The sequence below is a fragment of the Fusarium redolens genome (genome assembly GCF_020744475.1).
Source record: "Fusarium redolens strain MPI-CAGE-AT-0023 chromosome Unknown BKA55scaffold_6, whole genome shotgun sequence".
Classification (NCBI taxonomy): Eukaryota; Fungi; Ascomycota; class Sordariomycetes; order Hypocreales; family Nectriaceae; genus Fusarium; species Fusarium redolens.
The window spans coordinates 2,652,229-2,674,186 of NW_025763669.1; the positions used below are offsets into that span (position 1 = coordinate 2,652,229).

The window sequence follows — 21,958 nt, forward strand, 5'->3', positions numbered from 1 at the left end:
CCCGAGTCGCCAAAACATAGGTAGGTTGGCTACGGCTGTCTTCCAATATCGATTCATCCCACCACAACTTGGTTTGCCTTGCATGTCGTTTTCTTGTTAGACTCTGCATTTGTCAGGGCTTTAGTATACTCAACTGTCAGAAGTTGTGCCAATTTCTCTTTACTTTATTGAACCTGTCTCGTCAGCAGCATCACATTGGTAAACATGAAAAAGACGAAGTCCACAGAGGTAGATACACGCGTGAAAAGACCACTTCAATCACAGAACTGACCATAGACCGCAGCGCGCGACTCGTATAAGTGAGCTTGAATTGAGGCACCAGGACAATGTCCATCAGATTGACCTCACCGGCCGTGATGAGGAAGCTCGTCTCCTAAAGCTGCGACTCTTGACGCTTCGCGATGAAAATGCATCCCTTAAGGACCGGCTGGTCCAACGAGATGCTCTCGTGAAACAGATCACGAAAAAAGGAAAAGATGCTCACGCCGAGCTTACCGAAGCGAAGGAGAAGCTGAAAGCCCAAGAAATGCAGCTTAGAAAACAAGGCAACGAGCTGGAGGGCCTCAAGGTAGGGCATGATTTACAGTCACCAGAAAATCCACCTGACACAAAGCCAGACCGAAATCAATACTTTGAATGACTTCAGACAAGACTCAAACAAGGTCTTGCAGGAGAAACTCGCCCTCAGCCATAAGCTTGATCAGATCCAGCCTGAGCTTGAACATCTCAAGACGCAACTCGAAAACCATCGCGCCGTCGTCGCCCAAAAGCAGGATCTCGAGCGCCAGCTTAGTTCGATCGAGGTTGAGCTCGAAAATGAGAAGAGATCGAAAAAACGTATGCAGTCCAAGAATCATGACAATGATCAAATGAAGGAACAATTGGACGAAGCGAAGAGAGAATTGGAGAAGCTCAAGAAAGAACACAGCAGAGAGCTACGGGAAGTTCGCGGTGAATGTGACATGCTTGAAGGCCGCGTTGAGGATACAAGAAGCAAACTGAAGAAGACACAGGGCGACCTCAAGGACACACGCGCCGAGCTCGCGTCTTGTCGTGCTGAACTGGAGGAAGCCCATAAGGCTCTGGCGACTAACAAGCCAAACAAGAAGAGTGTCACAATGAAAGAACATCCCATTGGAAAGAAGAGAGCCCCGGACCTGAGCATGGAAGACATCAGCATCGGAACCCCCGGCCCAGACGAGGCAACCTTTAGGCGACCTTCCAAGAAACGAGGTGCTGAGCGCGCCTTGGTCGGAGAGAAGTCGACGTTCTCAATCACGCCCTTTTTGAACCGTACCAAGAACCTCTCGGATAACATGTCAGATGAGCTGAGCGAACTTCACTCACCCACTGGAAAGTCTGCAGGTGCCTCAGAGCCCGTCATCTTTGAAGAGGTTGCTCCAGAAGCTGGCGATTCTATGTCTATGGAGCCCATAGAGGAAGCTGCAGAGTCAGATCATCAAGCTGAGGATGATGCTGTCGCCGAGCAAGAGGAGCAGCCAAAGGCACAGAAGGCCCGAGGCAGACCAAGGAAAGCTCTGGACGACGCACCAACAACGAAGAAGAACATGCCTGTCCAGGCAAAGAGAAAGCCCAAGGCAGCCAAGGCTTCTAGTAAAGTCGAGATGATAGCCGAAGTTGACGAGGTTGAAGAACCAGAGGCTGAGCCTATCGAGAAGCCCAAGAAGATGCCGGGGCTGCTTAAGTCTAACCCTGCTACGGCGTCGTTGAGAATTGGACATGATGATGCAGATACACGCAAGAAGAAGCGCAAAATGCTTGGTGGTGGCAACAAGACTCTGTTCGACGATGAGGACGTGGAACCAATTCCCAGACCAGCAAAGATTCAGATGGGGGCTGGACGTAGGCTCAAGGCACCGCTGGGAAATGTTCGTGGTGCATTCGGTGGAGCGACATTCTCGCCATTGAAGAAGGACAGGCGAGGAGTGGGAGCCAGTTTCTTGCATTAAGGAAAGTGTATGACTATTTTGTTGAGCACAGGGCAGATGTGGAAATGGCATGGCATGGCGTTTGCATTCATACTGTTTGTTACCTCAAATAGCGGCGGTATTGGGTTAAGGGTCCCTGGGTAGGCGCAAAGGTTTGGATTGCAACAATGATTATTCTTTCTCTGCATTAACGACTCGTGTTCACTCACGCTCAGTATTGACGTACCTTCCGATTGTTTCCAAAAGTTGGAAAGGATCGCATTAAAAAAGTAGGCAATATAAGGTATAGGTTAGCCGAGTTTGTCTAAGGTATCAAGGGATCGTGCTGAAACCTTTACTCTTTACATCCCATCATACCTGTACTATGAATAAAATATCCACACCAGCCTACTGACACCCACATACTGATATTACAACTAGGGTACCTGTGAATTTTCCTCCGATTCTAGTTGGAACCTGCCTTCACCACCATTGGTGTTTGACAGATAGTCACGAAGAGTTTTATCACTAAGAACGCTTACTTCAACTCGTCAAATTTGATGAACATCCGGCTGCCTTCCGCGTTCTCAAGCTTGGGCTGGAAGCTCAGCCCATGCTTATTTGTTTCACGACCAGCAGCTGAATCAATACGATGGTCTTCATCAGGGTCTCGTTGGAAGCAGCGACAATCCCGTGACGCATATGCACGGGGTGCGAAAGTTCAAGGACTCAAAAGCCGGGCAGCTTTCAAGCTCCTAGAAGTGAGAGCGGCTCCATCCACCAAATTACATCAATACAAGCTAATAGTTTGGCTAGATGGACTCCAAGTACAAGCTGTTTAAAGGCAATGGGCAGACAGTGGTTGACCTGGTAAGTCTACTACTACCCTCATTCTGCTGGCAACATGTGAATCGTTGAGCTCACTCCCGCAAGGGATATGCACCAGGCAGTTGGTCACAGGTAAGGCCTCTATATCGTCACAGTTAATACCCTTGTTGATAAATCAAGGTTGCCGTGGAAAGGACGAGGCCGAATGGGCGGGTCATTGGTATCGACCTCATCCCAGCCCAACCGCCTCGTGGTGTAGCTACCTTTCAGGGCGATTTTCTCTCACCAGTTGTCCAAGAGATGGTCAAGAGCTTCATTCTTGAAAGTCACCAGCATCCACCTGTTGGGCAGGAAATTGAGAAAGCCGACAGCTCTGGCACAGAAGAAGGCATCGCAGTTGATCGGCCTAGCTACCTCGACATGGAACGACACACTGGGCAAAACGAGCCACCGGCATCTGGACCAGAGGCATCAAGCAAGCGCATCGTCGATGTTTGTCAATTCCCCCCTTCTAGATAACCTTTCAATATGCTGATGCTCCAGCAGGTTGTTCTGAGTGACATGTCAGCACCCTGGGAGCAAACCACCGGCTTTAACGTGAAGACATTGAGTAATCCCTATCATAGGTTGATGAACACGAGCGGAAACGGCTTCCGTGACCATACGGGCAGTATGGTAAGAGCTCTTATATCATATCACCAATAATATGTGCTAACACTTGAGCGAAGGACCTTTGCGCTGCTGCTCTCCAATTTGCCAGCGACACTCTTCGGTCTGGGGGACATTTCGTCTGCAAATTCTACCAGGGACCCGAGGACAAGGAGTTCGAGAAAAAGCTGAAAACACTTTTCACGAAAGTTTTCAGAGAGAAGCCTGATTCTTCAAGAAAGGTACTTATCAAGTCAAATCGTGATGCTCCGGGCGTCATACAACGTACTGATTCCATGCGTAGGAGAGCCGGGAAGCATACTTTATTGGCCTGCGGAGAAAACCTGGTGTTACGATAGAACCCACAGACATACAAGAATAAGTCTCGGTGGATGTGTATAACATATGTATCAATAGGGTTCATGTGGCGTTGGATTTGCTATCATATAATCCTTCAAGATATATGGTGCCAGGGGTATGCCGTCCACAATCACATAGAAGCGAACGACATCATGACGGCAACGCGCGAGAATTTCATTGTAGAATTTGTGATACCTAGGCACGCCAATTCCATGCAAGACCCATTTGCCAGTCGAATTTTGGCATCATTTGCCACATAACCTGGCCCAAACTCCACCCAAGGCCAATATTTTTCACCAACCAGCCGCTTAGACCTTGAAACCGCGCGAACGTCTTCGGCCACGAGCACGCTCGAACTTGCGGCCCTTGGACTCGATAAGAGGCTTCTGCAGTGGGTGTTAGATGTTGTTACCAAAACGCTATGAAAGGTTGATATTACCTTGTGCTTGTGGGGACCGAAGCCGAAGTGCTTGACAGCCTCACGAGCGTTCTTGGGGCCTCGGAGGATCAGGGTGTTGCTTCCGGTGGGAGCACGGAGAGCAAGCTGGTCCAGGGTGATGGCCTCACCACCAGCGGCGACAATGCGGGCGCGGGCAGTGGCGGTGAATCGCAGAGCAGCGACAGTCACCTTGGGGAACTCGAGCAGACGGTTATCATCGGTGATGGTACCGACAACGACGACGGTTCGCTTCTCACCCTCCTTGTTGATGTTGGCGACAATTCGGGACAAGGAGACGGGAGGTCGGTTGATCTTGGACGTAAACAGACGTCGGAGAACGACCTTGTTGAAGGAAGAGTCGGTTCGGCCTGCAACATGTGGGGAGATGGTTAATTGAGAGTTCTCGATCGAATTTGTGCGCTTGCAGGTGGGAGATTGGACATACGAGCCAGGAAGCGGTAGAGCTTCACCAAGAGCCTAAGGTAGACATTGTCGCTCTTGGGGGCAGTGCGGTGAGTGCCCTTGACGTGGTGGCGGTCGAGATCGATACCTGTGAGGTGAAGCCATCGTCAGCCATTTGGTTCAAGCATGCTCAAAAATGGGCAACTCTGTCTTGCGCTTTCGCGAACAAGATGGTGCCTTGGTCGCAGAGAAAGAGGCACGAAAGTACGCTCCTTCTCTACTCGCATACAGAGGCTGAACTTCAATATCTTCACGTACCCATGGCGGCGGTTGTCGCTGTGAAATTTGGCGATGTTGGGTATGGAGGTGGATGCGTCGAACAACACTTTCCTTCGAAAAATTCAGGGCTTTGGGGTGGTGGGTCACACTGCACACAACTTGCTCCTGCCAATTGAGGGCGGTCCTTGACGGCAGTTAGGGTTTGGTGCTATCCCCGTGACCAGACTGGATCATGTACGCTAACCACCTTCGGTCACCTTAGTTTTAGGCCGTTACCGAGCTCTCACCTGGGTCTGGGGCTGTGAAACTCACCATCACTTCGTCCTCCTCCCCCGGCCGCCCCCTTGGACTGTCTTTCTTTCAGATTAGAATCATACAAGAGGTAAGTTATAGAAATTCAAATTATGCCGTTATTGCACGATCTGAGCGGCGCCGTGATGGTGAGATATGTTAGGTATTGATGTAAACATACCTATAAGATCACGAAGAGAAGGCGATCAAGTCTTAATTATAGCCAATCAAGCAATCCATTATAGGGACTACGATGGTTTTTGTCTATCAATTCAAATGTTCCTGTCCGGTATCCACAGCCAGATCTTTCTTAACCTCTATGCATCATCCAGTAATGTATATGACAGGCCTCGCACCAAAGCTTGCTTGCCATTTGTTCCAACTGCTTCATGATTGTACAAATCTACGTTTCTGACGTCTCCCATGATCGCGCCAGTCCGTTTCCTTTTTTGTTCTTTCCCCCCAATGCCAAAAGCCATGCTTGAAAAGAAAAACCCTTCTGTCGTACAGACTATCTTCACATATCTATATAAATCACAAGGAGCGTGGCTCAGGTTCGGGCCTGAGATCGACGAGAAAATCACGGGTCATCTCGAAACTCAGCCAGCTTGATGCCATACTGGGAGCGACCTTGAGTAAGTTAGGCACTATGCCTTTGTAAAGTCCCTTGATTCCCTCTTGCATCACAATGACCCGAATTGCATCTGTGATACCCTTGTACTGGTAGCCCATGCCTGACATGGTGTTGATCTGGAATCGGCGCCGTAGAACGTCGCTATGTGTTCTGTAAGCAAGGCGATCACACATTAGCGATAGCAGAGTTACTTACAAGGGGTATGTGCAAGTTTGTGCCACAGCTCCAGATATGGCACCGGCCAGCAACTTGCGGGTTGCGTTGGGGTTCTGCTCCCCTTCTGGCGTCAAGTACTTTCGGACTGATTCGTAAACCATGAAATTAAGACCGACCTTGAAGAACAATCAGTTCTTGAAACTTATTGTTAAAGCAGGTAGGAGATCAGGGGCTTACGTATGGTGCTACTCCGGCAACTGTAGGGACAATGCCCCGATATAGAGCAGACATACCACCCTCGGTCTTGTACATTTGCACCAAGGTCGTCCACATCCCCGGCAATTTGTCTGGCCTATTTCCTAGCTCGGCAAAACTTGCAGATTGGATGGATAACCGAGTGCGAACAATATCGAGAGGGTAGGTGAGGAAGACAGACGTTATACCAGCAATGCCACCACAGATAAGGCGAGTAATTGGAGCCAAATCAGCACCCGGGTAGCTTTCAAAGATGTTCTGTGTATATGTTAGCTTGTTGAGGATGAACTTGAGCCTCGTCTGAAGCATTACACACCCGCTTATAAAAGTTATAACTGCTGAATTGCACAGCAGAGTATGGGACAATGCGGATACAATTCGTGCCATTACCTCGCATAAATCCCCTCCAGCCTTCTTCCTTCCACATCTTACTCAGGGCTTTCCCTACTGACAGCTTGTACGCATCTCGCCCAACGCTTTGGATCTGCATGAGAATCTTGAGCCGCTCAAGGGGGGATACGACGGTTCGAGAGACAGCGCCAGCAACACCTCCGGCGCAGAATGCGGCGATTACTGGCTGAGAGATGGACTCTCGGAACTGTATGGAGCGGCTAGGGGCCGCAGCCTCGGTCGAATTGACCATGTCTGGTTGTGACTATAATACCTGATTAGCAAATCCTGTAATGAGAAAAATGGCTCTGCATCAATACTGCATGCAAGTCAACAATCGGCACATGCTTGACGTACGGTGGACATGGCGGCGGGCGAACGTATTGGGTCGTATGTGAGACAATGGCAATTCGTCCCAAGACAAGGCTTCGTCTTTGTTGAAAGCGTCGGGTTTAGAGTAGTTGCTAGGTCTCAGCCTCGATTGCGACAGTGGCGGGTAGCCTCAAAACTCGAATATCGTCTCCGGTATTATGTATTCCCTGTCAAACGATTGTGTCTCCAATTGTTACTGTGGTTGAAAGAATAGCGATGGCATGCTGGAAGGTCGAGGTGATGATAGGATGAAAGCAACCATTGGGGGAGAAGTTTTCGAGGTCTGCGCCAGTACCGACACACGACAAGGCGTGCGGGCGGATTATTGGCGATTGGGTTCGCCAACGGTTCGGCAGGTATCGTCTTTATACGAACTGGTTTGCTCGATGATGGGAAGAGGATATCGACGGACGGGAGACGGGATCGGTGCCGTCAAGGAGCGGATGGGGGCGCGTGAGCCGGCGTTGCGGATGACTTCGGGGCGCGCGCGTGGTCCCCCGGTTTCCGCTCGGGAGAAGTAGAAGCAGGACCTGGAACGCTTTATTGTGGGGGAGAGCAAAGTCTCACAGCCAGATCAGTGGCTTTCCGCGCTACAGGGTAAGCCGAGAGCATATGACGACGAGCAGATGCACTCAAGCGATCATATGAACGAGCAGGTTAGTAACATTGATTTACAACTGACGCTTTATGTGGATTGTAACTGTTCAGGTTTTGTCCGCGTTTGGCCCAAAGTGATGTTCTGTCTCCTGTGCCCAGTCCACATGCCAGACAAGAATGTAAGCGGCGGGTTGGTCTCTCTAATGGATCTTATTTGAAGCTGGAATCTGAGAGGCGTCGACTCAGGAATAGCTAGAAAGGCACTAAAGTTAGCCACTGATCAGGCTCTATTCAGCTAGGCACAGGGGCAAGGGGCTGGGGAAGACACAAGTTTCATGGTGACTGGCCAGAATGAGACCCTGCTATCTGTAGCGCGACCGCATGAACGGAATCAGTCAGAGCCTTGAGCTGCACAACGTCATCGTCATTTGGTTCATGTCTCCCAGTATCACTGAAAAGGCGGCTCGAGAATTGTGCGATACAGACAGATCATTGACCCGTTGCGCCGAATCATGTTACAAAACAGTCTACAGATAAACTACCTACGAAATGAAAACTTCCAAAGGAAACGCGCCGTGGCAAAAGCCTTCAGTCTTGGAAAAACAATGCACCCGTATCCGACCCACCATGGCATCCGTAGACTCTTATACGTTCCATGCCGTATTGGTTGGGCCTTTCAAACAATATTACACATTGGACCTGTCAAATGATAGGGAGTGATGCCATCCCTAAGCAGGCCCTAGAAACTTTTACTTGAGAAGCCTGGCCAGAAATGGCAAGAAGTCTCTTATTGTCAGAGAGGCGTCTACTCGGCGACGTCAAGGTCGTCATGAGCAGGAGGAGGGCTATCGAGAGCTGTACCCTGAGTGAGCTTAAGTCAATTGGTACAAGAGTTGGGAAACATACCCTTGCGCTCGTCACCATTAGTACCGTTCTCCCTTCGGTCACGATCATCACGGTCATCCTTGGAGTCACGCTCACGGTCCCTGCCGTCTTGTTAGCATGTGCATTATTGGAAGATCAGACTGGGAACATACCGATGGTCAGGGCTGCGAGAGCGATCCCTGTCACGTCGGCTCTCGCGGTCATAGTCTCGGTCACGGTCCCTACGGTCGTCCTTGCGAGGAGAATAATCGCGAGTGCTGCGGCGGGGAGAAGGAGAGCGTCCACGTCGGGGAGAGCGAGCGCCACCACGTCGGTCACGGTCGCGTCCAGATTCAAAGCGCCATGAGGCAGAAGGAGGAGTACGAGCCCACTGAGGTCAAATTAGCGATTGCGCTAGAAAATATCGTGTTTGGGCCGCATACCTCAATCTTCAAAATGTCGTCGCGACCGATGCGCTTGTTATGCATCTCATGGTAGGCATCGTCAGCATCACGACGGTCCTCGTACTCAACAAAAGCGAAGCTACTGCCATGTCAGCTCAATTGCACGCCAGTTGAGAGTAGAGCACACTTACAGCCGGCTGGATGTAGACCTCGGTGCGGGAATATCGCAGCGAACCAGTCGGCCGTAGCTATCAGATTGAAGGTCAGTATACTACAAAACATATTGTAACACAGCTAAACGCCGGCAGAGGCCCCCTTTTTGAAATGAACGCTATGCGCATTCGCACGTCGGATCTCGAAAGACTCGCGCCAACTCAATCGAAATGTGACTGCACAGTGGACAAGCAGTCCCATCGACGAACGTGGGAAGACAGGGAAGGAGAGAGTGCTGGGGACGTGGGCGCGGACGGAAACGAGAGGACGATGGCGCGAGGACGACGATAGAGGGCGAGGCGTCAGTGCCAGGTTGAAGACCATTAAAAAAGTCTCCAGCTCATGACATAGACATGGACGAAGGCGCGCGCGAAAACGATAGGACGCGGACGAGGGCGTGGGCGTGGGCGTGAGCGAGGTTGACATACCGTTCGAACTCGTAGGCGAGGTCGCGAGCGCGGGTGCCGTGGCTAAAGCCGGTCACGTAAAGGGTGGTGCCGCCGCGAGACATTGTTATCTAGTCAAGCTGGTGATTCTGTGTGATAAAATGGAGTAGGAAACTGATGCAGCAGTCCCGATAAGTGCCGGGGGAGGAGAAGATTGATGGAAATGTGTTGATGATAGTGTAACCTTAAACAGTGTCGAAGTTGTACGATGCGGTCACGAGTATTGGTACGGAAAATTTGGCGGCTGAAAGCTGACATAATGCACCTACCTTAGTCTACAGCCAATAGAACAAGTCTAGCCAACTTCGAAGAAGTTCAGCGAAATAGGCAGGGGCCGCAGGACCCGCTCTCAGCCTTGTTTTGAGGCATCAGGAATCGTGATATAGAGAAGCCGGATCTACATGATTTCCGTAAGTGATGCTGTGAGATCTATCTGCCATTATCCCCTCCGGTAGTTATTCAGAAGCTTCAGTTGTGGCCGGGTTTTAGATCGGCATACGGAGTTTAACAGGACGGCGCGCGCTCTCTACACAAGCCCGGAATCCGACACATGGATGGCTCGTATAAATTTGTGGGCACCCATTGGATTATCCGCCTGCCAGTACTCCGTAAACGCCTGCTTAGAGGCCATGAGGTCATATCTCGTCCTCAGATTTACTGAGTTCGATTAACTCTTTTGTTGTCATGTCACGTTTTGCCATGTCACATGTCACCCTTGATCTCAGGGTCTAAGAAGATACTCAATGGAGATGGCCGTTTTCCCGAATTAAGCGTATGCAATTGATGCCCAAGCCCTATTAGCGTTAATACTTGTTCTGATATCTCAAAGCAGGTGACGATGATTGTACTTATGACTTTGGAACTTGTCGAATATCTCAACGATATATACATGGATAAGCATATTGCTAGGCTCGAGCTTGGCTCACTACCTATATACACGAGAAAGAACAAGATCAAAGCACAATCCCTTGACTGATGACCGAGGGGTACAGAAGCACATGTTGCTGAGAAACCATTTACTGGGGAACTTTTGATGTGTTATCTATTCATAAGGTACATCGTAGTCTCTTTGTTACCGAGCATCCCGACAGTGTGTAAGCCTCATCCACGTCTGCTGGCCAATGCATGCCTAGATCCATGTTGTAGAAAAGTAGCGGAGGGCCCAGTGGCCGAGGCTCTTTACACAATGACGTTTTGCTAATACTTTACACCATGAGTCAGTCTCACAAGCCTTATCCACAAAGCAAGATAATAAGCATGATTGTTTACCAGCTTTCCCCATCAACGGCAACTTCGGACTCATCAGCAAATAGTGAACGGTCGGCATCCGCGCGTTATCAAATGCCGGCTGTGTCCTTTGATCTTCAGCCGTGGCATCCGACCATATTCATGCGCGAACTCTTTCGATACTTATCTTAAAGGCCGCAGTTAATTTCTTTGATAGCTCCCTCGCAATTCTATATATTCATTTGTGTCCCTGAAAAGAATTGGATATTGAATCAATCTATTAGACCTTCCCTAATCTCCCCTAAGCTGACATAGGAGGCCATCATCAGGACTGCAACCACTTAACCAACCTATCCATTTCGACAACAACTCATATTATCTATCTAAATAATCCTCAGCCTACTTATCATCACCAATCCTATGGTATCCTCAACTGCCCCAGGAAGGTCCCCGCTTTCCGGCCGGAGTACCGGGCAGTCGGCCCCGGAACTCCAACGACCAACACCCAGATCACTCGGGGACGCTCTACGAGCCGCTGGCATGACGATTGACGGGCCCAGCCCCGGACTTGGCTCTGAAACCCCAAGCGAAGAGGACTACGATGAGAATGTTCGACCGACCCTGACAGAGCCATCAGCTGTCCGGCATCGTTATGCCCATCGTGTACAGCCTCGACCAGAGGCCATATCCCTGTCTGGCACTGATTTTGAGAAACTACAACAAGAGCCCGGGTTGCACTTCAAACGTCGTGACTCGGGTATCCATCTTGTTCTAGACGAGGATAATAGCCTGCAACGACTACTCAAAACCAGCTCAGAATGGTCACAAGAATCGACCGGTCCAAAGCATAGACGGCGGAAGTTCGCCGATCTTGTCTTCACTAGCCAATTCTCAGCCTTTGACCGTCATAGTCCATCAGCGTCGAACAGCCCATTCCATGGGTTTTATACGTTATTTTGGCTCGCCGTTACTCTTTTCGTATTCAAAATTTCTGTCCAGAACTGGCAAGTCTACGGAAACCCCCTGGGAACGAACGAAATCGTGCAGACTATGTTCCATCGAGATGGTATGATACAACCCTAAACACTTTATAGGTTCCTGATACTGACTGTACCAAAGTTTTCGTCCTTCTGCTCTCAGATGGCATCATGTGTGCCCTCACAGCAGTGACTTGGTTGATTCAACGGCTTGTATCTGCCAACTACATTAACTGGGACGGTACTGGATGGGTTATTCAGAATGTAAGTTGCAACTGTCTTGTCAGACTTATGGATTAAGCTCATGGATATTTTCAGATATGGCAAACAGCCTTTCTGGCAGGCGTTGTTGGCCTGACTCTCTGGCGTGACTGGCCATGGACTCATACTGTATTTTTCGTACTTCATGGCATCGTCATGCTGATGAAGCAACACTCTTACGCCTTTTACAACGGTCACTTATCGACAGTCTATAAACAACGCGCTAAAATAATGAAGAAGCTTAAGCAACTGGACCTAGTTGACCCAGCCATGACCCCATCACAGACTGAGCCCCCGGCGTCAGCCATCTCGACACAACATCTTAGTGTTGCTCCCTCCGCCGAAGAGCGCCGAAAGTCCATCTCAGCGCAGCCCGGCCAGGACGAAAGCGACATAGACAAGATTTCACGAGCCATTGCTTCTCATCAGCCTTTGGACGACGAGCAAGTTGCTCTCTTCGAGCGCATCATGAAGTGGGAGGTGGATGCAATGACCGACGAACTCAAAGGAACAGCCGCTACTATAGGCAAAGCTTATCCCAACAACCTGTCTTTCATCGATCACTACAAATGGATCCCTCTACCAACTCTTGTTTATGAAATAGAATACCCGCGATCCGATTCTATCGACTGGTCGTACGTATTGGAGAAGTTTGCCGCAATGTTTGGTGTTCTATTCGTGATGGTTCAGGTCTCGCAGCACTCTATATGTGGGTTACGTTCCTCCAGAAACTGCCATTCGTTATGCTAACGGAAGCTCATAGATCCTGTCGTCATGAAGACGATCGAGATGAAGGAGAATGGCGTACCACTGGCTGGGAGATTCCAGGAGTTCCCAGGGTTCCTTCTCGACCTTATCTTCCCTTTCATGATGGAATACTTGGTGAGCCTACAGAAAACCTCGCTATCTACTATTGGTCCTAACCCCCGTAGCTTGTCTGGTATCTCATATGGGAAACTATCCTGAACATCCTCGCTGAGTTGACATATTTTGCCGATCGAAGCTTTTATGATGCGTGGTGGAACAGCGGTAAGTCCAATATATTCTCGGTAATGTAGGTGTAGAACTAATATCTGCTCACTAGTTTCGTGGGATCAGTTCGCCCGGGACTGGAACCGACCTGTTCACGTCTTTCTTCTCCGCCACGTCTATCATAGCTCTATATCATCTTTGAAGGTCAACAAGCACACAGCCACACTTATAACTTTCTTTCTTTCAGCCTGTGTCCACGAGCTGGTCATGTGGTGTCTATTTAAGAAGCTGAGAGGCTATCTCCTGTTCCTCCAAATGTGCCAACTACCAGTGAGTTTTTGTAACCCGAACCTTGAATTGACTACTTACTGGTTTATAGTTAGTCAGGCTGAGCCGCACCAAGTGGTTGCGTGGGCGCAAGACACTGGGTAATTTGATCTTTTGGTTGGGTATTTTTACAGGACCAAGTCTGTTATGTAGCTTGTATTTGATCCTCTGAACGTACTTCAACCAGTGATGATTAGCCAGATCACATTGATTTGTATTCTCGAAGAACATCCTCACAACCTGGACTGGCGATAATACACAGCATGATCACATTGGCTGAGCAGACGAGTGGCACTGTGTTGGCAATATGACGGCCGTTGGAACCAAAGCTTTTATAAAATAACGAATATTCCTGCATGCGAATAACCACGTCCCCCAATCGCGCCATCGCCAAAGAAGTCCCAAACTAGATCTACATTCTTTCGTGGGTAGCCATAAGAGAACCTAGTAGTCGTGTTAGCATATTGTACTTGAGAGCTCTTTTACAGTAGAACTTACCAATGAAGGTGGTAATGAGGCGGCTGCGGACTTGGCAGATATCTTCGGGAACCAGCCAAATGGTTGCGCCGAGCTTTCGAGCAATGCTGATACTCAACTTGGCGTTCAAGTAAGCATCCTCGTCAGTCTGTCCAGATGTAACAAGATCGTAATCAACATAGCTGCTCTTCATTCCATTCAGGACATCCAGAAGGAAAATGCCAGATCCAATTGAAGGATCCTTGAAAGAGCGAATGGAAGAGTTCCTGCCACCCTTTCGTGACATATCGTTTGCCCATCGCACCATTTCAGAGTCGGTGATCTCTCGCTTGCCCAGCTTCTGAGCTAGTGAAGATAGAGTGACAGTGATGTCCTTGCGCATGAGTTGCCACACGAGACCAAGAGTCAAGGTCCTTTGTCCATCAGTGATGTCAGCGCCTTGAATGCCAACTAGCGAGAACCCATTTTGCTTGCCAAGCTCAATCGCGTAATTAGTGTTCTCGACGGCCTTGAATCTCGACATCTCCCCTCCATGCGCTGGTCTCTTGTTGACGTGGCGGGGGTTGACAGAGCCCGGAATGACCTTCTCATAAGCCTGAAGGAGGATGCTGCCATCCCTAAGATCATCAAAGAACGAGACAACTGCAGGCTGAACGTCCAGACTGTTCAGCCACAGTGTAAAGACTCGAGCCTCGCGTTCTCCCTCCGCATCGAAATCTTCGACCTCGAGTTTCTCTTCTTCAGTGATGGGGTCAAGGGCGGGGTGATTGTTGAAGAGATTGGCGACGAATGCTAGGTTAAGCTTGGGGTTGCCGGCGACGAGTGACTTTGGTGTCAAGAATTTGCGGCATCCGAGCTTGTCTGCTTCTTGTAAAACAGCCTCAGCTCGTTCATGTAGATCTTGCTTCTGTAAAGGCGCACGGGTTACGCCATACTCGGGACCAATTTGCGCCAGCAGAACCGAATAATTTTCGCCATCCTTAACATCAGAGGAGAAATTCTTGACGCTAAGACTGGTTAATTCCACAAAAGACAAGCTATGTCAATCAACTTACGTGCGGGGCCAGTTAGCAGCTTTCAGATGGTAATTAAACCATCGAAGGAGAATTTGCTCGGGAGGCAAGCGGAGGAACTGCTCAAGTGTCTCGTCCTCCTCAAGCAGCCTATACAGCTCAGGATGCAGCTTGATATCAATCTTTCCCAGCAATCCTCGTCGAATGATCTGCCAGATGAGACCCAAAATAAGATGTTCTCGAACCTCAATAATATCACCAGCACCGATGTTAACAACAGAGCAGCCAATACCTTTGGCAGACTCAATAACAATGTTGTTATTCTCACTCATGTGGAAAGCATTGAGGTTCTTGATCTTCCTGCCGGGTATGTTAAGGACACGCTCATCAATGGTATCGGGAACGCTGTCGTTGATGAGCTTGGCTAGAACCAAGCCATCCTTGCACTCGTCGAACATCTCGAAAGTGTCGGTGGGGAAAGGGAGACGACTGTCAATATCAGCATCGCCAGCCAGGACGGCATTGATGTGACGGGTGAATTCGGTGCGTTCATCCTCGTTAATGGTGTGAGTGATGTTGGCATTGGAGCCCTGGACCTGAATCTTTCCGCTCACGCTGCCCTTGGAAGCATGGCCTCCAGTACGTTGCGCGACGACACCGCCACCTGCAGAGGGGGGAGTTGGTCCTGTGGACATGCGCTTCTGAGCGGGCGACGAATCGCGAAGCTTGGCAACGAGCTGGCGCCGTATGGGTTAGTACATGTATAAGGGCTAATTCGAGCATTCAAAACGTACGCTAACATAGTCCTCAAGCTCAACACGTCGCGAAGAGTCAAGCTCGACCTCCTTTAACGCCTGGCGCACAACATCATAGGGCTGGTTTTCGCTCTGTTGGGTGGCCTTGATGGCGGTAGCTTCGTCAAGGTATCCCCTATCGTCGACATCAAGCCGCTGAAAGGCATCGGACAAGCTGAAGATTTCGTTCTGTTGAAATTGAGGAAACTTCCTATTATGACATAGTCAGCCTCGCAATGAAGCCCGCGAGTTCCGGTGCGACCGACCTCTGAAGTTTCAAAACGTTCATGGTGGGGGAGGGCGGGGTGCTCCGGGAGGGCACCTATGCAGTTGGACAGTACTGAGAAAAGCGAAGGTATCGCAATCCTTTGAGAATCCAAAACAACCAGAGAGACTCGGGAGTTCTTGAGCGCGGGAAGGTATTCGTGGGCTCTCTTATGGGTTGAGGAGGAAGATGATGCGAGATTTGGGCGCCTGAAAGGAGAGGGACCGTCTTCAGGCGGCGTAGGTTGAGTGAGTGGGGGAGATCCCAGTCTAAATGAAGGAGGTACTTGGTAGATGATATCGATCAAGTATCATCAGACAGCGATTCATGTACTTATTGGTGGGACTTCTGTGACAACTCTACTTATGCCCATACACTGAAGTACTTTTAGGCCACGTCACTGCGGGGAGCTTCCCTGCCAAGAGTCTCCCATAGTGGCCTGCTAAGCGGTGATGTAATGTACACCATTCGAGATGGCAGTGCAGCGCTGCAATTTCTATTATTCCAGCTTAGTCCACCATCATATAGAGGTATTTAGTAAGACCTTTTGTTGGTATTCGCAATCACTTACGACACAAGGCCTAGGCACACAACACAAGGGATGGGGAATCAGTCGTTGCCTGCTTGCCCAGGTATCCTCCACTATCATAGATGGATGCTATATCTACCGTGCGTAGGCTAGTAGTTAAATGCCTGTTGGGATTCGCTGCCTGACCGACTAAAGCGGTTGTTTTATGAAGCGCGCGCCTCTGTCACCATCATAGTGATAATGATCGGTATAAGTTCATCTACTCGTACCTGACAGCCGTGTTCTACGTGTCGGCAGCCATAGACTACCAGTATTTGGTAAGAGAGCTGTCACTGTTGCAGGTCGAGAGTCCAGCCACAAGTTGGGCGTTTCTTCTCAGCAAAGCCCCACTTGGTTGCGTCACGCCGATGAAATGTCTACTCCAGCTAGCGAGGACATGCCAAACGGTGGAGACAAACTGAAAAAAAGTACTGTAAAAAGTCATCGTCTTGGGACTTATAGAAATACTCATTCACGCCTTACTGTGCCACATTTGATTTTCAGCCCCTGCCAGCCTACAGTCAGATACAGCCTTGAAACTAGTTGTCTCTGTATAGAGATGTCTCTCTGCAAAGTTTGCGAAGAGACGTTGGTGTTGCGTCTTGATCCAGAAGAGGATGTAGATGATGAGGCTGGCGCTGGCCCCAGCACTTCAGATTCATCAGTACCCGATGATCTTGAGCTCCCCTGTGGTTGTCATTTTCACTGGTAAGTCTTCCTCGAGATTCTCTGCCTCGTTGCTATACACCTTTCTCTTTAAGATAATAGCTTAACTAAGTGGTAATAGGCAATGCTTGCTTGACCAGTCCTCAGATGTAGCCCTGTCTCTCAAGTGCCCCAGCTGCACTGCATACCTTCCGGTCAACGAAGGAGGGCCTTCAGTGACAAACACTTTCCTCTCGACACCCCCAGGAACCGCCATTCTTACAAGATATACGAACGAAGGCGGCATCCAGGAAAACCTGGATATTCTTCCATCCATCACCGAAGAAGCATATCTCGAGAGTAATCCCGAGGCACGCCCAGCTCGCGCGCTCCATGTCATGTGCGCGGAGGGTGATGTTGGCGGCGTTGTTGAACTTCTCCGAGATGCCAGTGACAGTATTGAAGATCTCACAGCCTTCGTAACCTACCAGGATCCCCTGGGAGACATGAAGAACGGGTTACACCTTGCAATAGAAAACTCACAGGAGGAATCACTTTGGCTTTTGCTTTGGCTTTGTTCGACGATCCCGGATTCTGCTTTCCCAGAGTATGCTCGCTCCGTGGCTGAGGCTACAGGGGTTGGTCGCCTGTCAGTGAACAGAGAAAGGGATATTCGTGGATTGCGAGACAACCAAGGTAGGACAGCTGCAGACCTTGCCCAACAGCAGCAGGGACAATGGGGGCATATTCTTCAAACAGGTTTATTATCGCTATAGAGCTGAGCAGCCCCAGTACCTTATTCAGGTACAGACTGGTACATAGGACTTCCTGAGATACCTAGAGTTTGCAGTCTTTATGGCCTTCGAAGAAAATGGTATTGGGTAGACATTACCTAAGGACCTTCTATGCTGTGTATGGTACGAAGTGGAATTCTTAGAATAGGTAAATTAGGCTTTTAAAGACTTTGGAAAGTTCATACGCTTAAAATGGCGGTTATGCAGATACCCAAAGCAGTTAGTTCAACGCAGGAGCATGCACTTCGTATCCACAGCTGGAACGTCATCTGGCTTTCACATGGAACGTGTGGAACATAATCCATATCTACCCTATCTAGCTTTGGAGTCACTGTGACAATTCCTATCAAATTCACCAAGAAATCAGATTCATTTTTACGTATCTTGCAATCTGAAATTATCTGGCTCAGTTAATGACGTCTTGAGAGCTAGAGCATCAATTAGGAGATATTTTGATTCTGTCGCATATCGGTGAGCTACTTGTCGCACTGGCTCCATCATTCATCTCAACCCGCAAGCTTCCCAGATCCTTATTGTTACAACGGCTTGTAACGTCAACATTTGGACGGCGTATATGGTCACGATCATCCAGTGTAAATATGGCACCAGGGGCAGCCGAGAAGAAGGTCGAGAGGTCATATCTGAGCTCCGCTGTTGATTCTTTCAATCCTTGGGCTGCTAGTCGCAGCACAACTCCGACTCAAAAAGCCAAGGCAGAGGAGGAAAATTCGAAGGTTACGGCTTCGGCGAACCCTGATGATCACACCACAACTCATCTCTATGGCCAGAGTTTTCGGACGTATCCCTCAGGATGCCCCCCTTTGAAGGTTCAGTGGTTCCATGCCGTTGATGTTCCCAAGCGGAAACCTCGCCTCAGCAAATCCCCACAGCCTGAAAAGCCTTCGACACTACCAAAGAAGTATAACCCCTTTTCTTCTTCAGATTCAAAGGCTTTAGAAGCCGAGTATCAGAAGCTGCTCGAAGAACTAGAGGATGCCAGGACTCGAGCACCTGCAGATGTGCAGCTGGCCCCGAGGAAGCGCAAAGCAGACGTTACAGACGATACCACAGCCGGACTTACAAACCAGGATAGCGGGTTGTCCGACTCGCAGTCAGCTGGCGTTCGTGTTCCTGTGAACGAGGACTTCTTATTCGATGTTGACATTGAATGCCGGGAATTGGCTCCCGTATATTGGCTTGGTCCAGTTTATGATGGTATGTGACGGTAAAGTCCTTAGTCTGAATCTTCGCTGATTGATGATAGTACGCAGAGGGACATGGTTCTACCATGAAGGCTCTAACTTGCGCCCTTGCGAGGAGAATCTAGCCGCTCAGTTGGAGGAGGTATAATCAATAATAAGTGCCACAATTGCCGTGCTTGATCTAACTACTTAAACAGGGCTACCTCAAAATGAAGCCATGGCTATATCCCAGTAAGGCAAACGAAGCTCCCATGTGCACCTTTTAACTAAACCACTGTACAGCAAGGGATCGTAGTCCATCAGGAGCTAGAAGGAATCTTACACCGAAAGCGTCGCAAGAGAACTTGCGTTCGATAGCTAAGGGGGGAGTTGAGCATACCGGCCAAATGCCAGTTGCTGATGTTTCTGCAACAGAACCGTCTTCTCGTGGCCAACTCCAACCCCAGTCATACCGATTATTTGGAACATACATGAACAGTTTGGCAACATACCACGATGCAAACACCGCCTATCTAAACACTGATGGCATGCTCTCTTGGGTGACTTCTTCCATGTACCAAAGGTTCGCTGGTGGGAGCTATATGAGCGGAGTGAGACTGGTCCGCGGCTATTTGGAACCTAGCAAGAATAAAGAAAAAGACGCTGAAAAGGACAGGGGTGAAGAGAAACAACCCAACGCAGTCGATTCGGGTGTTTCGCTGGACGAAAAGCAACAAAAGATTCTGAAGCGAAGATCAGCTCCGCCCTCTACCCGTGCTTCACATGAAGACCTTGTTCAGGATGGCAACGACAGTAATTCGACCCGAGACCCTCGACGCGCAACACTTCAACGTCAACTTTCTTCCCTTCTCGAGGGTGAAGGAAAGACAAAGGCCGAAAAGGAAGAAGACATACGGCGACGCGAAGAACAAGAGATACAAGACGATTACAATGCGCAGGCCGGCGAGACCCAAGGCCGTGAAATCGAGCATCTGGTGCTTGTCACACACGGTATAGGTCAGCTCCTTAGTTTACGGTATGTCCTAGATAAAACGCCTTGTGATTATCCTCAGCTAATCGGCATTATTAGAATGGAGAGTGTCAATTTTGTTCATGACGTTAACGTCCTCCGCAAGACAATTAAGTCAGTGTACGCCAACTCAGCAGATCTGAAAGCATTGAACTCGGAACTTGGGGCTGGACCCGGTAACTGCAGGGTACAAGTTCTTCCCGTGTGCTGGAGACACCTGCTGGACTTTCCTAAGAAGCGTGAGAAGAAGGGAGAGCGTGATCTGGGAGATGTGGACGACGATGAAGATGAATGTGAGTATACGCATATTACGCCCTTGCTAGCCGCGAGGTTGCTGACTTGGCTGACGTTGAAGATCCATCCTTGGACGACATTACCATCGAAGGGGTGGCTTTTGCACGCTCCCTGATCTCGGACCTTGCCTTAGATGTTTTGTTATATCAAAGCTCGTATAGGACTCAAATCTCGAGGATCGTGCTCAATGAGTGTAACAGAATCTTCAAACTATTCAAAGAAAGAAATCCTGATTTCAAAGGAAGGATTCACTTGATGGGTCACTCTCTGGGTTCCGCGATTCTTTTTGACCTACTTTGCCAGCAAAAACGGGATCAGTCCACTGAGCCAAAGTCCGTTCTGCGGTTGTGGCCAGCTCAAGATATTTCAGAAACACCCAACAAGGACCCCGAGCTCAACCTTGAGTTTAAAGTTGAGGATTTCTTTTGCCTGGGCTCTCCAATCGGCCTCTTTCAGATGCTCAAGGGACAGTGCGTCTCAATGTACTCCAGAGAAAGGTCCAACGCTAACATGATTTCAGAACAATAGCGGCCAGACATCGCAATGCATCATCCGACATCAGCGATGTTCACGGGGGACGTACACAAGGGGATGGTTTTCGAACCGCACCACTTGCTTCAGGAGTCGAGCAGATATCCTCCTTGACTGGTCTTCCTATAACTGTCTCATCACCGAAGGTTCAGCAGCTCTTTAACATCTTCCACCCATCTGATCCGATTAGTTACCGCCTAGAGCCGTTGATATCTCCGACCATGTCTACACTCAAGCCCCAACTGTTACCGTATACAAAGAGAGGAATATTCGGCAATGTTGCCCCACAGGGATTGACGGGAATCGGAGCAAAGGTCGGACAGAGCGTTAGCGGACTGTGGTCAAGCCTGAGTGCTGGAATTGCCAGCAACCTACTCAATCGGTCCCTTGGTTTGAGTAATGAAGAAGTTGCACGGATTACCGCCAGCGCCGAAGGCACAGGCTCCGAACCAGGAACTAAGACAACAAACCGAGACGTGCCAAATGCTGCCGAGAAACGGGAAGCCACAGACGCACGCATGAAGAAGCTTGCGGACTCTGCGTCTGTGCCCGACTCAGGAGCTGGTGAGCGTAACCCGACACTGATAGACGAAGAAATTGAAACCTTGTATTCCAATTTCCAGAAGACTCGTGCTGGGCCAAATAAGGACCAGGAAACGACAGGAACAGCAACAGCAGACGATGATAAGAAGGCGCGCAAGATGCGCAATGAGGAAGCTAAAGTTCGAGCACTCAACCGTAACGGCCGAGTTGACTACAGCATTCAAGAGTAAGTACTTCGCTTGACATAGTAATGCGAAAAGCAAACAAAGGCTAACGTTGAACACAGGAGCGTCCTGGATTTCAATCCAATCAATACCATTGCATCTCACATGGCATACTGGGCTGATGAAGACGTAAACCATTTTGTGCTCTCGCAGCTGCTGTCGAACAGGTCGAGTGTGAAGAAGAACGAGACCGAGCCTCCATCAAAGAACGAGTGAACTAGAAGACAGGAAGGGCTTGAAGGATGATACAATTTAGAGACCCGGAAATAGACATCTTAGAGTCGTATAACGCGGAATGTCAACCTCGTGAACCAAATTCTCGAGGCACC

At 49.4% G+C, this 21,958-nt stretch overlaps 7 protein-coding genes across 7 annotated transcripts; 4 read left to right on the top strand and 3 right to left on the bottom strand.

Annotated features, from left to right (window-relative positions):
- Positions 1–204: 204 nt before the first annotated feature.
- Positions 205–5,027, top strand: BKA55DRAFT_726274 (FtsJ-like methyltransferase-domain-containing protein; the record flags this gene model as incomplete). The annotated part of the gene is made up of 10 exons (XM_046201133.1): positions 205–228; positions 284–573; positions 647–1,946; positions 2,435–2,689; positions 2,745–2,798; positions 2,862–2,888; positions 2,937–3,248; positions 3,303–3,431; positions 3,485–3,646; positions 4,276–5,027. The coding sequence occupies 10 exons, from the start codon at positions 205–207 to the stop codon at positions 4,594–4,596; spliced, it is 2,874 nt and encodes a 957-aa protein (XP_046051515.1). The 3' UTR covers positions 4,597–5,027.
- A 682-nt stretch (positions 5,028–5,709) lies between these two features.
- Positions 5,710–6,863, bottom strand: BKA55DRAFT_507579 (mitochondrial carrier domain-containing protein; the record flags this gene model as incomplete). Its single annotated transcript, XM_046187348.1, has 4 exons — positions 5,710–5,950; positions 6,005–6,141; positions 6,203–6,478; positions 6,537–6,863. The coding sequence occupies 4 exons, from the start codon at positions 6,861–6,863 to the stop codon at positions 5,710–5,712; spliced, it is 981 nt and encodes a 326-aa protein (XP_046051516.1).
- A 1,521-nt stretch (positions 6,864–8,384) lies between these two features.
- On the bottom strand, positions 8,385–9,571 carry BKA55DRAFT_688936 (uncharacterized protein; the record flags this gene model as incomplete). Its single annotated transcript, XM_046199288.1, has 6 exons — positions 8,385–8,434; positions 8,486–8,565; positions 8,617–8,834; positions 8,887–8,986; positions 9,039–9,095; positions 9,489–9,571. The coding sequence occupies 6 exons, from the start codon at positions 9,569–9,571 to the stop codon at positions 8,385–8,387; spliced, it is 588 nt and encodes a 195-aa protein (XP_046051517.1).
- A 1,582-nt stretch (positions 9,572–11,153) lies between these two features.
- On the top strand, positions 11,154–13,442 carry BKA55DRAFT_538316 (MBOAT, membrane-bound O-acyltransferase family-domain-containing protein; the record flags this gene model as incomplete). Its single annotated transcript, XM_046190022.1, has 7 exons — positions 11,154–11,799; positions 11,853–11,974; positions 12,029–12,680; positions 12,735–12,853; positions 12,904–13,000; positions 13,056–13,273; positions 13,323–13,442. The coding sequence occupies 7 exons, from the start codon at positions 11,154–11,156 to the stop codon at positions 13,440–13,442; spliced, it is 1,974 nt and encodes a 657-aa protein (XP_046051518.1).
- Positions 13,443–13,682: 240 nt separating this feature from the next.
- Positions 13,683–16,319, bottom strand: BKA55DRAFT_508312 (calponin homology domain-containing protein; the record flags this gene model as incomplete). Its single annotated transcript, XM_046187417.1, has 5 exons — positions 13,683–13,714; positions 13,769–14,760; positions 14,803–15,497; positions 15,555–15,765; positions 16,183–16,319. Coding segments are annotated over 5 exons (2,067 nt in total), but the record flags the coding sequence as incomplete, so codon positions are not given.
- A 479-nt stretch (positions 16,320–16,798) lies between these two features.
- On the top strand, positions 16,799–18,119 carry BKA55DRAFT_612744 (uncharacterized protein). Its single transcript, XM_046196669.1, has 2 exons — positions 16,799–17,095; positions 17,175–18,119. The coding sequence occupies exons 1-2, from the start codon at positions 16,947–16,949 to the stop codon at positions 17,806–17,808; spliced, it is 783 nt and encodes a 260-aa protein (XP_046051520.1). The 5' UTR covers positions 16,799–16,946; the 3' UTR covers positions 17,809–18,119.
- Positions 18,120–18,425: 306 nt separating this feature from the next.
- Positions 18,426–21,845, top strand: BKA55DRAFT_688940 (DDHD domain-containing protein; the record flags this gene model as incomplete). Its single annotated transcript, XM_046199289.1, has 8 exons — positions 18,426–19,041; positions 19,091–19,170; positions 19,226–19,259; positions 19,311–20,043; positions 20,098–20,330; positions 20,393–20,801; positions 20,852–21,631; positions 21,692–21,845. 8 exons carry the CDS (start codon positions 18,426–18,428, stop codon positions 21,843–21,845), a joined length of 3,039 nt encoding a protein of 1,012 aa, XP_046051521.1.
- Positions 21,846–21,958: the final 113 nt, after the last annotated feature.

Excerpts from the sequence above, each read along its gene's own strand:
- BKA55DRAFT_612744 (XM_046196669.1), top strand. The coding sequence starts at position 16,947 with ATGTCTCTCTGCAAAGTTTGCGAAGAGACGTTGGTGTTGCGTCTTGAT. Across the intron at positions 17,096-17,174 it reads TGTGGTTGTCATTTTCACTG|GCAATGCTTGCTTGACCAGT; the intron begins GTAAGTCTTCCT and ends AAGTGGTAATAG.